Source organism: Phascolarctos cinereus, unplaced genomic scaffold, assembly GCF_003287225.1.
Source record: "Phascolarctos cinereus isolate Bilbo 61053 unplaced genomic scaffold, phaCin_HiC Scaffold_726;HRSCAF=1367, whole genome shotgun sequence".
Lineage (NCBI taxonomy): Eukaryota > Metazoa > Chordata > Mammalia > Diprotodontia > Phascolarctidae > Phascolarctos > Phascolarctos cinereus.
The window spans coordinates 122,788,498-122,802,920 of record NW_027556098.1 but is presented as its reverse complement, the minus strand read 5'-3'; the positions used below and the strand labels follow the sequence as shown (position 1 = coordinate 122,802,920).

General features: G+C 39.7%; 1 protein-coding gene across 1 annotated transcript in view; it reads right to left on the bottom strand.

The window, feature by feature from the left end:
- The window catches only part of EPHB1 (EPH receptor B1), a 709,181-nt gene that overhangs the window by 472,225 nt on the left and 222,533 nt on the right, over positions 1-14,423 (bottom strand). The window contains 1 exon segment of the mRNA XM_020986094.2: positions 7,359-7,423. Coding sequence (XP_020841753.1) covers positions 7,359-7,423 — 65 coding nt within the window.

Below are 14,423 nucleotides of genomic sequence, written 5' to 3'. Positions count from 1 at the left end.
AATGCTTACTAGCCCATCTATATAGTAACAGAGTTAAGAAACCAGGTGGGTCAGGCAAAATAATGATCTCTACATTCATTTCAAAATCTAAATTCTATGATTCTATAAGAAGACCAAATGAGAACCCAGATATAAAAGATTGGATACTAATATAGGCCTCTCTCTTATTAGAGGCAATGGTGGTAAATTAGAAGTCAATGACAAAGCCTTGTTTTTGAAATCTGAATCAAAATACAATCAGAAATAAACTTTTTAAAAATATGGAAATCTACATCCATGGTTTGCCTTGTCATCAGAGATAAGAGGCAGCACAGGGTAGTAGAAAGCACAATTCTGGAGTCAGAGAATGCAAGATTCAAATCTCACCTTTGCCAATTACTTTCTGTGTAACCTTAGAAAAATCATTTAATTTCTCTGTGAAATGAGAAGATTCAACTGGATGGCCTCTAAGGTTCATTCCAGCTCCAATCGTCTACTTGGCTAGAAAAAAATAAAGCAGGCCAGTCATGTGAGGGCACTGAGGAATGACTGTTGGACTGACCACATACTACACTAGTAGCTATCTAGTAACTAGAGAGAACCCCAGCCCCCAACATTGGTCTTTCCTCTTGTGAAGGACTGGTAGGAAGGCAGGAACAAGAGCCAGGTTGTAGTCTGCGTTGTTCTGTTTTTTTTTTCTTTTGGAGGGGGATAACAGAGGGTTGGCTTTTGGGGTTCTTTTCTTGAGGCAATCAGGGTTAAGTGATCCTGCCCAGGGTCACACAGCTAGTAATTATCTGAGGCAGGATTTGAACTCAGATCCTCCTGACTCCAGGGCCAATGCTCTATCTACTGCACCACTTAGCTGCCCCTTTGCTCTGCATTGTTGGAAGTGATATTTATTACAAAGAGCTCACAGCTCCATGTAAGTATGGAAGTTTCCATCCAGACAAGACTTGATTCACAAAGATGATTTTCCATCACATTCTTAAAGTTTCCTGAGGAAGAGTTGGTAAAAAGAGATGGCTGCGCTCAGAAAACAATGGTATAACTAGACAGGACAAGAGATCCTCAGCTCAAATCCCACTTTCTGCCACTGGTCTATCTTAGTTCCCTCAGTTGCAACTCCCTTCATCTCTGAGATTACCTTCCATCCACTCTTTGAGATATATATACACACATATATACATATATATACATATATATGTATACATATATATACGTACATATATATGTATATATGCACACATACATATATATGTATGAGTGTATATATATATATATATATATATGTGTGTGTGTGTGTATATATATATATATATATATAATATTGTCTCCCCTTATTAGAATGTGAACTCCTTGAGGGCAGGGACCATCTCTTTTATTGTTCTTATTAAAAGTCTGGCTCATAGTTAGTGCTTAATTGTTTGTTGCCCCATTGACTGCACCAGATGTATTAAGTGGTAGAAAGTAGAGGGTAGCCCTAAGGATGATTACACAGATTCCTTAATGCAATCATTCCTTCTCACTTCACCCGGAGGCTAGAAATCACATCTCATGATTCCTTTTCTATTTATCCCAAGTACCTAGAACAGAATTCTCCACATAGTAAGGATTTTAATAAAAGGTGTTGGTTGACAAAAGATTTGGCCATTTGTATTCAGGCTTGGTAGTGCAGGTATTGGTGAGTGTAAGAAATGAGAAGTTATGTCCCTACTTTTCCCAAGTAATTTGGATCTATAAATGGTGGTAAAAGGACAGGTATGAAGTATAATCATTTTTTTGGGACAAGGAGAAAGAGTTCTCTATGGCTCTTCTGAGAAAGAAGACACCTATGCAAAGTTGACTTTGTGTTGATTTTTGAACTAGAAGTGAAAGAAGAGAAAAACTTCTTCTTTGACATATAGCAGGCCAGTTTAGCCTTTTCTTCCTTCTCTCTTTAAGGATAATCAGAGGAAAATGAAAATTAAGATGATTGCGGCATTTAATGAACATATTTGTTATGCATAAAAGAAGTTTTCACCAAGAAAGAAAAATAAATAGAAATTATGTCAACATTTCAAGAGAGTCTCCTCATGAAACCTGGAGCAATCTTTACATTAGAAAAACAACAGGAAATTCTTATAGAGGCAGTATAATGTAGGAAAAAGTACCCTGGATTAAGAGTAAGGAAATCTGGATTCTAATCCCAGCTCTAAGTGTGCGAGCTTGGATAAGTCATTTTTTTTTCTCTTTGAATCTCATTCACCTCCTATGTAAAAATAAGGACATTAGACCAGGTCATCTTTAACATATCTTGTGATTAAAAACTAAACTGCAAGGGGTGGAGACAAGATGGTATAGTAAAATCAGTAACTTGCTTGAGCTCTCCCCCAAACCCCTCCAAATATCTGTAAAAAATGGCTCTAAACAAATTCTAAAAAAACAGAACCCACAAAAAGACAGAGTAAAACAAATTTCCAGCCCCAGACAACCTGGATGGTTGATTGGAGAGGTCTATTGTTCCAGGCAGGGAGAGGAACAAAGTTCAGCTTGGACAAGAAGGCAAAATAGGCTTCAGAGGACTGAATCATGGGCAGCTATGGCAGTTTCAAGACTTCTCAACCCATGAATGCCAATGACAACTTAGAAGGTCAGTAGGAAAAGTCTATGACTGCTATGAGAGAGCCCAGTCCCAGCTCCAGTTCCTGGCACAAGCCTTGGGCTGCTTCCTGAACTTCCGGCCCACCAACTGAAGGGGAATCAAGTGGCTGGTCAGAGGGGGATTGCAGGGATTTCTTTGCTGGTGTGGAGGTAGGATTCTCTTACTTTGCCTATGCTTGGCTTTGGGTCACAGTTCTGGGTGATGGTCCTGGGGCAAGAAGGAGCGCTGGAGTGGTGGAGCTTGTAGTGGCGGCGCAGAGAAAGAATCCTCCTCACAGTAACAAGATAGAAAAGAGTGCTTGTGGTCACTCATATACCACAGCATAGGCCAGGAAAGTAGTGAACACCTCACCCTTGATCATAGGACCTTGGAAGAACTGAAAATTTACAGGTCTCTAGAAGTATCTCTGTAAACAGCTGCACAAAACCCGTGAAGCTTGGGACAGTACATTCTCCACACTGGAAGCAGACCCCTATCTTAACAGAGAGTTTATAACTCAAGTAATTGGCTGAGATCATGAGCAAACTGTGCAAAAAAAGTCAGACCACAGAATCTCTCTTTGGTAACAAAGAGGATCAAAACATACAACCAGAAGACAACAAAGTCAAAGCTCCTACATCCAAAGCCTCCAAGAAAAATATGAATCAGTCCCAGGCCTTCTTGGAAGAGCTCAAAAGGGATTTTGAGAAGCAAGTAAGGGGAGTAGAGGAAAAACTGGGAAGAGAAATGAGAGTGATGCAAGAAAATCATGAAAAACAAGTCAACAACTTGCTAAAGGAGACCCAAAAAAATACTGAAGAAAATAACACCTTAAAAAACAGCCTAACCCAAATGGCAAAAGAGGTCCAAAAAGCCAATGAGGAGAAAAATGCCTAAAAAAAAAATGGCCAAATGGAAAAGGAAGTCCAAAAGATTACTGAAGAAAATACTTCCTTAAAAATAAGAATAGAGCAATTGGAAGACAGTGACTTTATGAGAAATCAAGACACTGTAAAACAAATCCAAAAGAATGAAAAATTAGAAAACAATGTGAAATATCTCATTGGAAAAACAACTGACCTGGAAAATAGATCCAGGAGAGAGAATTTAAAAATTATTGGAGTCTCTGAAAGCCATGATCAAAAAAAGAGCCTAGACATCATCTTTCAAGAAATTATCAAGGAAAACTGCCCTGATATATTAGAACCAGAGGGCAAAATAGAAATGGAAAGAATCCGCAGAACTCCTCCTGAAAGAGATCCCCAAAGGCAAACTCCTAGGAATATTGTAGCCAAATTCCAGAGTTCCCAGGTCAAGGAGAAAACATTACAAGCTGCCAGAAAGAAATAATTCAAGTACTGTGCAAACACAATCAAGATAACACAAGATTTAGCAGCTTCTACATTAAAGGACTGGAAGGCTTGGAATATAATATTCTGAAGGTCAAAGGAGATAAGATTACAACCAAGAATCACCTACCCCGCAAAACTGAGTATAATCCTTCAGGGGAAAAAATTGATATTCAGTGAAATAGAGGACTTTCAAGTATTTTTGCTGAAAAGACCAGAGCTGAATAGAAAATTTGGCTTTCAAATACAAGACTCAAGAGAAACATGAAGAGATAAACAGGAAAGAGAAATCATAAGAGATTTATTAATTGAACTGTTTACATTCCTGCATGGAAAAATATATTTATAACTCATGAGACCTTTGTCAGTATTAGGGTAGTGGTAGGGGAAAATTATATGTCTATGTATATAGATAGATAGATAAATAGAGGGTACAGGGTGAGTTGAAGATGAAGGGGTGATATCTGGAGAATAAAATTAAGAGGTGAGAGAGGATTATACTGGGAGAAGGAAAAAGGGAGAGGTAAAATGGGGTATATTATCTCACATAAAACAGACAAGAAAAAGCTTTTACAGTGGAGGGGAAGTAGGGGAAGAGAGAGGGAATGAGTGAATCTTATTCTCATCGGATTTGGCTTAAGGAGGGAATAGCATACACACTCAGTTGGGTATGGAAATCTCTCTTACCCTACAGGAAAAAAGGGAGGAAGGGGATAAAAGAGCAGGGAGAGAAGATTGGGGGAGGGGGTAATCAGAAGCAAACACTTCTAAGGAAGGACAGGGTCAAAAGAGAAAATATAATAAACGGGGGATGGGATAGGATTAAGGGAAATGTAGTTAGTTTTTCACAACATGACCACTATGGAAGTGTTTTGCATGACTACACATGTATAACCAGTATCGAGTTGCTTGCATTCTCAATGAGGGTGGGTGAGGAGGGAGGAAAGGACACAATTTGGAACCCAAAGTTTTAAAAAGAAATGTTAAAAAGTGTTTTCATATGCAACTGTGAAATAAGATATACAGGCAATGGGGTATAGAAATTGAAGAGGAAGGGGATAAGGGAGGGGGGAAGATATAATGGAGGGCAGATTAGGGCAAGAGGTATTCAGAATGCTCACCATCTTAGGGTGGGAGAAGGGATGAGATGGGGAGAAAATTTGGAACTCAAAATCTTGTGGAAGAGAATGTTGAAAACTAAAAATAAGTAAATTAATAAAATCTGATAAAATTATTAAATATAGGAGCTAAATAACAAAAAAACCCTGCATAAACAATAGCTCAGAGTGCTTTTGTTTGCTTTGGCATGAAGTCTTAGTAAGTATGGAAGAATTTCGAAAGAGTACCCACTCGAAACTTGAACACACAGCATCCCAACCAAAAGGTTCTCTCTTTCACTCTCTACTCCATTCTCCCTAGCATGAACATTTTTAAACACATGCTTGGTGCTTACACAGAAAGGCAGTATTGCATAATGAATAGGGAACTAGCCTAGAAGCCAAGAAGACCTGCCTCTGAAATGTGCTGGGTATTTGGCCCTGGTCAAGTCACTCACCAGTGCTCTGGACAGCTCCCTAAAACTGTAAGCTGGAGAGAAGGTAGAGAGTAGGTTGCATTCATAAAGGGACTTTCTTCACCTGAGAGTTTCCTATATCAAGGAAATCACAAGTTCAGTATCTATAGGTATTTGTACAGTGGAATCTATGGCATAATCAACATACCTAGGTTTGTTTTGCAATTTTTTTTATTTATAAAAGTAGGAAATATAAGGAGAGATTTGACTCCAGGAATGAGAATGCCAGGGAACGACAGTTTGGGTAACCTCAATGTCCCACTGGATGATACAATGAGTGGCAAAGAGAAACACATCTTTGGAAATAAATACAACCCCCATTTACTCTAGATAAAGCCGAATGATGATGGATGAAGCATTTATCCTGGGGACACTTGAGATTTGACTTTATATATTTATGTGTTTCTGTTACATATGTTTCTATTTATATTCATTTTCAATGACTCTCTTCATTAGGTGGAAAATTCTCTGAAGAGAAAATGCCTTTTTGCCCTGTAACCATACACAGTGCTTGGCAACTCAGTGCTCTGCACATAACTATTACTTAGTTTATGTTGGTTGACTGACTGACTGACTGTCCTTTCTATTTCATATGACTCATCTCAGGTCCTAGACTGAGGCTCTGGTTCCACCTTTCACCCTGGGTAAAGCACTGATTAATTCTATATGGGAACTAGTTACAACTAAGTCTTTACTAGGTGTAAGACAGTATGCTAGGTTCAGGGAATACTAAAACAAAAATGAGATTATTCATCATCATCATCATCACCATCATCATCACCACTATAAAAATTCTTGCCTTTGACCAGAGGAATACTGAATGTATGTACAACTAAGTATGTAAAAGTATATAGAAAGTAAATCTGAAATAAGTCAAGGAGGGAGAGAGAGTACTAGCCACTGGGTAAGGGATAGGAAATCCCTCCTGTACAAGGCACTACTGGAAAAGTGCCTTGAAGACAGCTTCAGCTTCGCAGAGTTACAGTTGAGGAGGAAGTACCTTCCTAACACTGGGGCCTCTCTCTACAAAAGCACAGAGGTGTGAGAAGTCTTTTTAAAATGTTACCTTCCTCATGATATCATTCTGAGGAATGATTAAACAAAGTAGATGAGAGCCTTAAAGTGGTTGCTGTAATTTAGTCATTCAGTCAGGTTGACTCTACATAACCCCATGGACTTTTGTCCATGGGATTTTTTTTGGCAAAGATACTGGAGTGGTTTGTCATTTCCTTCTCCAGTATCTCTCCACTTTACAGATGAAGAACTAAGGCAAATTATTGTTATTACTGGCAGCATCACTATTAGCCAGCTATTTTTCTGACTGTCCACATTACACTTTACTCACTGTGGAAAGTCAGTAGACACTTCCCTTTTACATTGATACAAGCATTCACCACCTCAAAATGTTCATTGGTTCGACGGATAATGTGACATTAGCTGAGACAATTTGCTAAGGATCAGTTATTTCCAATTGGTATTTCAGGCAATTGACCTGTTGACAACACAGTGGGACTTCATGATGTGGTTGTGAACTTTGGTCATAATAAGTACTTTATTTTATTGTGAAGCATCATTAGTTAGGGCAATCAATAATTCATCAAGCACCTGTAGGCATTGTACCAGGTTCTGAGAATACAAATACAGAAAAGAAACAATGCCTACTTTCAAGGACCTTATATTCTAATGGGCCACACTATCTATGTTGGATACACTGGTATTTCTGGCACTGGAAACCCCATGCTGTTTGGTAAGTTCTGCATCATGCCCTTTGACAACCGTGAGGAAAAGAAGAAAGCAGCCATCTGTGATTGTGGCATGATCCCAAAATGCTTACCCCTGATGCAGGATTTGCAGTCCAGCCCAACTCAGCAGTAGCTGTCCGGGTGTCCATTAAAGTTTCTGAAAATAAAAACAGGAAAGAAAATTAATTAACAACTCTTATCACATAATGGGGCCCATTTCCAGTTTGAATTTGCTTTGATATCTGTGATGTAATAGAAGGAATTCAGAGAAACACAGAAAGACCTGTGTAAGCTGGTACCAAAGGAATAAAGCAAAGACAGAAGAACAATACACACCACAACTACAATAATGTAAATGAAAACAGCACTAAAAGACGCTAGAATTTGGATTGACTTCAATGACCAGTCTTGATTTCAGAGGACTAATGAGAAACAATACTTCGCCTCAGTAGAGTGATGGTGCACTGTGGGTACACAATGTTGCACATACTATCAGCCAGGATTGTTGAGCTGTTTAATTCAGGCTTTGCCTAACTTTTTTCCTTGGTTATAAAGTGGGTTCCACTTGGGGAAAGGTAATTGGGAAATTAGGGTTTAAAGAAAAAAAAGCATCAATTAAATGCCTTTTTGTAGCAGTTAGGTGGTGCAGTGGATAGAGCACCGGCCCTGAAGTCAGGGGGACCTGAGTTCAAATCCGGTCTCAGACCAAACACTAGCTTTGTGACCCGGGGCAAGTCACTTAACCCTAATTGCCTAAAAAAAGTAAAATAAAATGCTCTTTTTTAACTTGTCTCTGACACTAGCCTCCTTCCACAGAGGTGAAAATTCTTATGTGACAATTCATTAGCTATTATTATAAACTCTCCCAAAATGCAAATATATATTCCAAGACTAAACTCTTCATAGTGAGCATGTCACCTTTCTCCAGCTATAATGTGTAGTTCAGCAGGAAACTGCTAGACTGGGAATTGGAAAATACCAAGTTCAAATCCTGCTACCAACACTTAGTAATTGGGTGACCATCTACAAGTTATGCAGCTCTCAGAGTCTGAGTTTTATCATCTTTAAGATAGAGAAAAAATACCTAACAGGGTTACTGTGACCATCAAACAAGATAATGGATCTAAAATGCATTGCAAACCTGAAAATGTTATATAAATGACAGAGATGAAGAAGAATGACTTGACTTCTTGACTTCTATTCTCTCCAACCTTTGTCTCCAGTCCTATTATCCTGAGTATCTTTGTAGCAGTAGTCAGGGCAGAGGGAATATAAGATTCCTTTAATAGACTATAAGCTCTATGAGGGCAGGCACCATGCTTAATTTATCTTTATATCTAGCACACGGTGTTTCAGCAAACAATTTAATTCAGTGCAACAATCACTTATGAAGTGTGTCATGCTTAGATAAAACATGGTCCCTATTCACATGGATAATTCAGTAACACAAACAAATAATTACAATGTAAAAATAATTTGCCATTTATAAATAGTTGAATAAATGGATTTGGAGTCAAAGAAGAGGGGCAAAGTGCAAAGTCTTCCTTTTGTAGCTCATTTTCTACTCTGAGCCCATCTGACAGCTGGAGAAGCCAAGCACATGGCTAGGGATACCCTTTCTTTCCCCCTCATCTCCACTTCATAGCACTAATAATGATGATAATGACAAATTGCATTTACATAATAAACTTCTTACAAGAAGCTCATGCCACCCGGTGGAAACTCATCTCAGTAATTACCAAAAAAATGTCTCGATGGGGTGAACCTGAAACAGGTGGGAGTATTTATATCCAGCAGAGCAAAAAACCTAAGCGCAGAGAGGCTAAGTGATTTGTATGAGGTCACACAGCCAGACTGAAGTAGAAGCAGGCTGAAAAGCCAAATCACTTGATTGCCAGCATTATACCCCTGCCCCATTCCACTATGGTTACTCTGATGGAGTTCTATGGAGAAGCAAAGGTTTTTTGTTTGCTGCTTTATTTTTTTTTTGATAAGGCCATGGAGATCACATAGGACCTCTACTATAGCAGTAACTAGAAATATTTTCACTAGCTAAAAAAAATAGTTGAGGGAGAGGGTAATGACAGCAAAAAAGAGAATCCAGCAGCAGATGCTATGATTCCAGGAGATGGAATAGCCCGTCCCCAAGACAGTACAGCCTTGGCTCTGTTTACAAAGGGGTTAGGAGGAAAGTGGTTCCAGGAGTGTGGTACCATGGTGATGAAATCTGTGAGAGAGGTAATCTGAGTACCAAACAATCAACATGTATTAATTAAGTACCTCCTACATGGCACATAGTAGGAGCTTAATGAATGCCCATTTTGTTCCTGCATTCCTACTTATGATCTGTGTAAATGTGAAGAAGTTACATGGACTCTCTGGTGGGAAATGAAGAGATTGAAGCAGATGATGGCTAAGGTCCCTCCAAAGTCTAAAGCTATGATCCTATCATCCTCAGTCAAAACCAGCCAAGATACATTATGAGACCTTGCACTCATAAGGTGTAAAAAGTGACTATAGCTTCCCTTGGTTGACTCTGCCAGGGTTTACATGGCCTTCTTTTACCAACAACTCTTCCCTTAAATCTGACTTAGATCCCTTCTGTCATTATTTCTCCTCATTTCCTACCATCCTGTCCCCTCTGAAGATGAGAAAAGCTCAATGGAGAATCCTATATTTCATATGGTTAGGGGCAGGTACTTTTCTGGTAGAGACACCAAGTACAGCACTAGGCTCTTGTAGGGGCTTAATAAAAATGATTTGAAGATGTTTATGACTCTCCAGAGGGGCAGAGAACATTCATTTGCATTTACAAAGCATATTGAGAGTTCTGGCAGAAAGTTATGATGGAAGCACAATTAAATATGTATGATTGCTTCTGCTGTCAAATAGCATCACTGGGACCAAAGCACAAAAGGGGCTCCTTAAGAGACAGGGCTGCTGAACAGCAATGATACATGCTGGACTCTGACAAAGTATTCTTTTGTGGCCTGGTCACTGGACCCTCAAAGCTTATGATCAAAGATGGCACTCCAGACACAGTATATGGAGCATAGTAAGCGCTATGTAAAAATTAGTATTATTACTACTACTATTCCCAGGTAAGGGACCAATATGAAGTCAAATGGTGAAGCAGGCTTTTTATCTAAATTTTTCTCACATTTGAAAATATCTACTGTGGTTAAGCAACAGGGCGCAATTGGATTGGGATTCAGAAGACCTTGGTTCAAATCTCAGCTCTACTACTCACTGCCACTCTGACCTTGAACAAGTCAGTTAATTTGTGAGCCTCCGTTCATTCACCTGTAAAATAAGGAATTGGGCTAGACATTCTCTAAGGTCTCTTGCACCTGTAAATCTGCGATCTATGACTTCCACTTCCCCCAGGAACCCAGAACCTTCAAAATGGATATTTAATAGGACTCCAGTCCTAATGGTGTCATAGGACCTCTCCTCCTCAGTAATTCCCCATGCTCAAGACCTTTTCTGGTCTTTCTCTCCTGACTAAATTCACCTTTCCTGTGCTCTGTTCCCTCAGAATTACTAGGTACCTGCCTGTCTAATTTGATAAACTAGTTTGATCTTTGTTGTTAATAGATGATAATGTCCTGATCAGTTAGTCCTCACCAGAAACATTTTCATTCTAACAGAATGAAATGTTGTAACAGAAAAAAGATGAAAATTAAGGAATTTTGGGCACTGTAGCAGTAACAATGGAAAACAAATTTTCTCAGTAGGAGAAATAGGCCTGGTGCCACCAAAAATGCACAAACACCACAACCTTACATCTACATAAATTGAGACAGCTAGGGGGAGCAGTGGATAGAGCACCAGGCCTGGTGTCAGGAAGACCTGACTTCTAATTCATCCTCAGATACTTAGTGTGACTCTGGGCAACTCACTTAACCCTGTTTGCCTCAGTTCTTCATCTGTAAAATAAGATGAAGGAAATGCAAACCACTGCAGTATCTTTGCCAAGAAAACCCCAAATTGGGTCATGAAGAATCAGCCACAACTGAACAACAAAAAATTAACAGGATCATAGATTTCAAGTTGGAATAGACCTTAAGAATCAGCAAGTGCAACTCCTTCCATCTTACACATGAGGAAAGCAAGGTTGAGAGAGGTTAACTGACCTGCCCAGGGTTACTCAGCTAGTAAGTGTCTATGGTAGACTTTAAAGGTATGTCCCCCTGATTCCAGATTCAGGATGCTATCTGCTTTACCATCTGGCTTCCTCTTAGCTCAAAGAACCTGGCCTGGAATCCATGAAAGCTACTCTGTCACTTACTGGCTCTGTGACCCCATCTTTAAAATAAGGACAATCATATTTGTTGTTTTTTGTCCTTCGTTTTTGAGGAAGACCAGTGACATCATGGATGATGTCCTGACTCATGCATAAATTGGATTGAAGTTATGCGGAGCTACACAAAGTCATCAGCCTCACTCTCTCTTCTTGCATCATTGAAGTGTAGTGGCAAGATAAAAGTCAAGAAGACTGGCGATGGTATGGGATGCAGTGGATGACCTTGGTGTCTTCGATGTTAGACCTAGCTCTAAGCTCTCCACAGCACCTGCTTCAGCCACCTTCATGGCCTTCAGTGGAGCATATATTGGACTTGAAATCAAAGAGACATGGGTTCAAATCCCATTTCTGACCCTTACTAATTATGTAACCATTGACAAGAAATTTACATAGTAGTAACCTTTAGGAGGCTCTGTGAAAAGAGGGGTTTGGTTTTAGAGAGGCACATTTAGGCTCAAATTGTGGAAAAAGACTTCCTAACCATTGGAACTCCCACATTTGTGCCTCACTACCTCTGTACTTTAAGAGGTGGAGCCCATTCTCTCCAGGGACTTTGAGTGGCTCTGTGCAAGGACAGAAGGACAGAATGTGCCCCCTGTTTGACAGTGATGGGAAAGGGGAGATTTATATTGTTAGCTACTATTCTTGCTATGCCCTCCAGGTAAATAGCCCTTTGTAAAATTGATGTCAACTGGCTGATGACTTTTGAGGAGCATACTGGATGGGGGCTTGTGAGAAATAGTAAAATGAACCCCAACTCCTCAAGATTATTCTTAGAATCCTGAGGGGAGCAGCAGATATTGCTCTCTGTAAAAGTGGGATTTGGGAGAATCAGCCCACAGGGGCTGCTATAGTAAAATGCTAAAGAAACATGAGAATGCATAACAGTGGACTTATCTTCCTTTTATGTTATTCTTAAGGTCACAGGAATGGGTATTTGTACCTGTGTATAAGAGGTAGTATGGTGATGGAGGTGATTTTGGGGAGAGGTGCTAAGATGAGGAAATATTTAATGTGTGCTAAAGCAAAAGCTTGTGATATCTTATACTGGAAAGATAAGAATTCCATTCACAAAATATTTGTTAAGCATCTACTCTTTTTAGAGTCCTATGTTAGACACTGGGGAAAACAACATTTAGTTAATGGCACTGCCTTTATGTTCATGGAGTTTGCCATCTATTAGGGGCAAAGCATAGGCATAAACACATTATTATTCTCTCTGTCTCTGTCTTTCTCTCTGTCTCTGTCTCTCTCTGCCTGTCTATCTGTCTCTGTCTCTCTTCTCTCTTCTTCAGTCGAGTCTCTGCCCCTTTTATACAGAGCAAGTGTACATGCACGTAGACGGAGGAGGGGGAAGCATTTATTTTCCTACCAGGCATAAACTGCCTGGATATCACAGCCTACCTAGTTGGCTGGGTATGGTGGATAACAGCCTCTTCAAGCAAAATCCCTCTTCTCCCTTCCTCTTCTCATATTCAGTTCCCTCATTTTTTTTAATGGCTATGGGCACTTTTCGGTTGTACTCACCCTCAGGGTCATATGGGCTGGGAGGGGTGTTACAGACATGACAAGTAAATTAGAGAGTGACTAAATAAAGTGCTCTGTGAGGCCTGAGTAGGGGGAGGCCATCAGTGACTTATCCTCCTCAGGGAGTGGCAGGAAGGGTTGGGTGAAGAGACCAAATACAAAGAATTGGAAAACATGAGTGTACCCAATGTGAACAGAAAAGGCCATGCTTACAATGCATAGGATCTAAAAGTATTTTTTTAACACATTTGGATGATTTACTTTTTAAATTTTTCTTGTGTATTTTTGCCGTTTTCTTTTCCCATATTCCTCTTATACTTTTTAAATATATATGTATATGTGTGTGTGCATATATGTACATATGTGTGTATATGTATGCATATATATTCATTTGTAGATTTGCTCTGAATGATAGGAGAAGGGATGGCTGAATAACAACAAAATGTCCTCAGATGACCTGCCTAGTCTGGGAAGGCTTCCCAGTAGAGATGGGATTTTGGAAGATAATCTGAATGGCTTTCTACAGAGCCAAAATGGAGAGAGAGTAGAAAAAAAAAAAAGAGAAGGAGTGGGGTAGAGAAGAACAGGAGAGAAGACAGAAGAAACAGAGATGAGAGAGAGAGAGAAAGGGATGGAGGGCGGGAGAGAAAAAGAGAGAGAGAGAGAGAGAGAGAGAGAGAGAGAGAGAGAGAGAGAGAGAGAGAGAGAGAGAGAGGAAGAGGAAGGGTAATGGAACAAACACTTATTAAGCTCCTACCATGTGTTAGGTACTGTGCTAAGCACTTTACAAAGAAAGGGGGGAGGGGAAGGAAGAAGGAGAGGGAGTGAAAGAGGTTGAAAGCTTTGGAGAACAGGAAGTGGGATACTTTCCCACACATATGGAGAATGAGAAAGAGGGGCTTGTGAGAAAGAAGGCATTGGGCCTAAAAGCAGTGAGAGGCAACAAGAGATCTCCAACAATTTTGTTCTAACAGCACAAGGGGAGGTACAAGGAGATGATATAAGTAAAGTTGAGTTAGCAAAAGGAAATGCTAATAGATATTTAAGTAAAACACACACACACACAGAAGTTGGAGAGTCCATTTTCCCATGTGAATGCCTCAATTTGAAAACAGGTGTAGAGAATTTTGTGTATAGGACAAACATCTCCCTGGGGCTCAAGAGGCTGCAGACGACCAGGTCTGTGGGTCTTATATTACTGAGTGGCAGCTGGTCGCTTGGATCAGCCATTGGGCGTCCCAGTTTTTTTCCTGGATTGGCACCTTTTGAATGTATTGACATTTGGTATAAATTAGTTACCCATCACTGTGAAAGCCAGATAAAT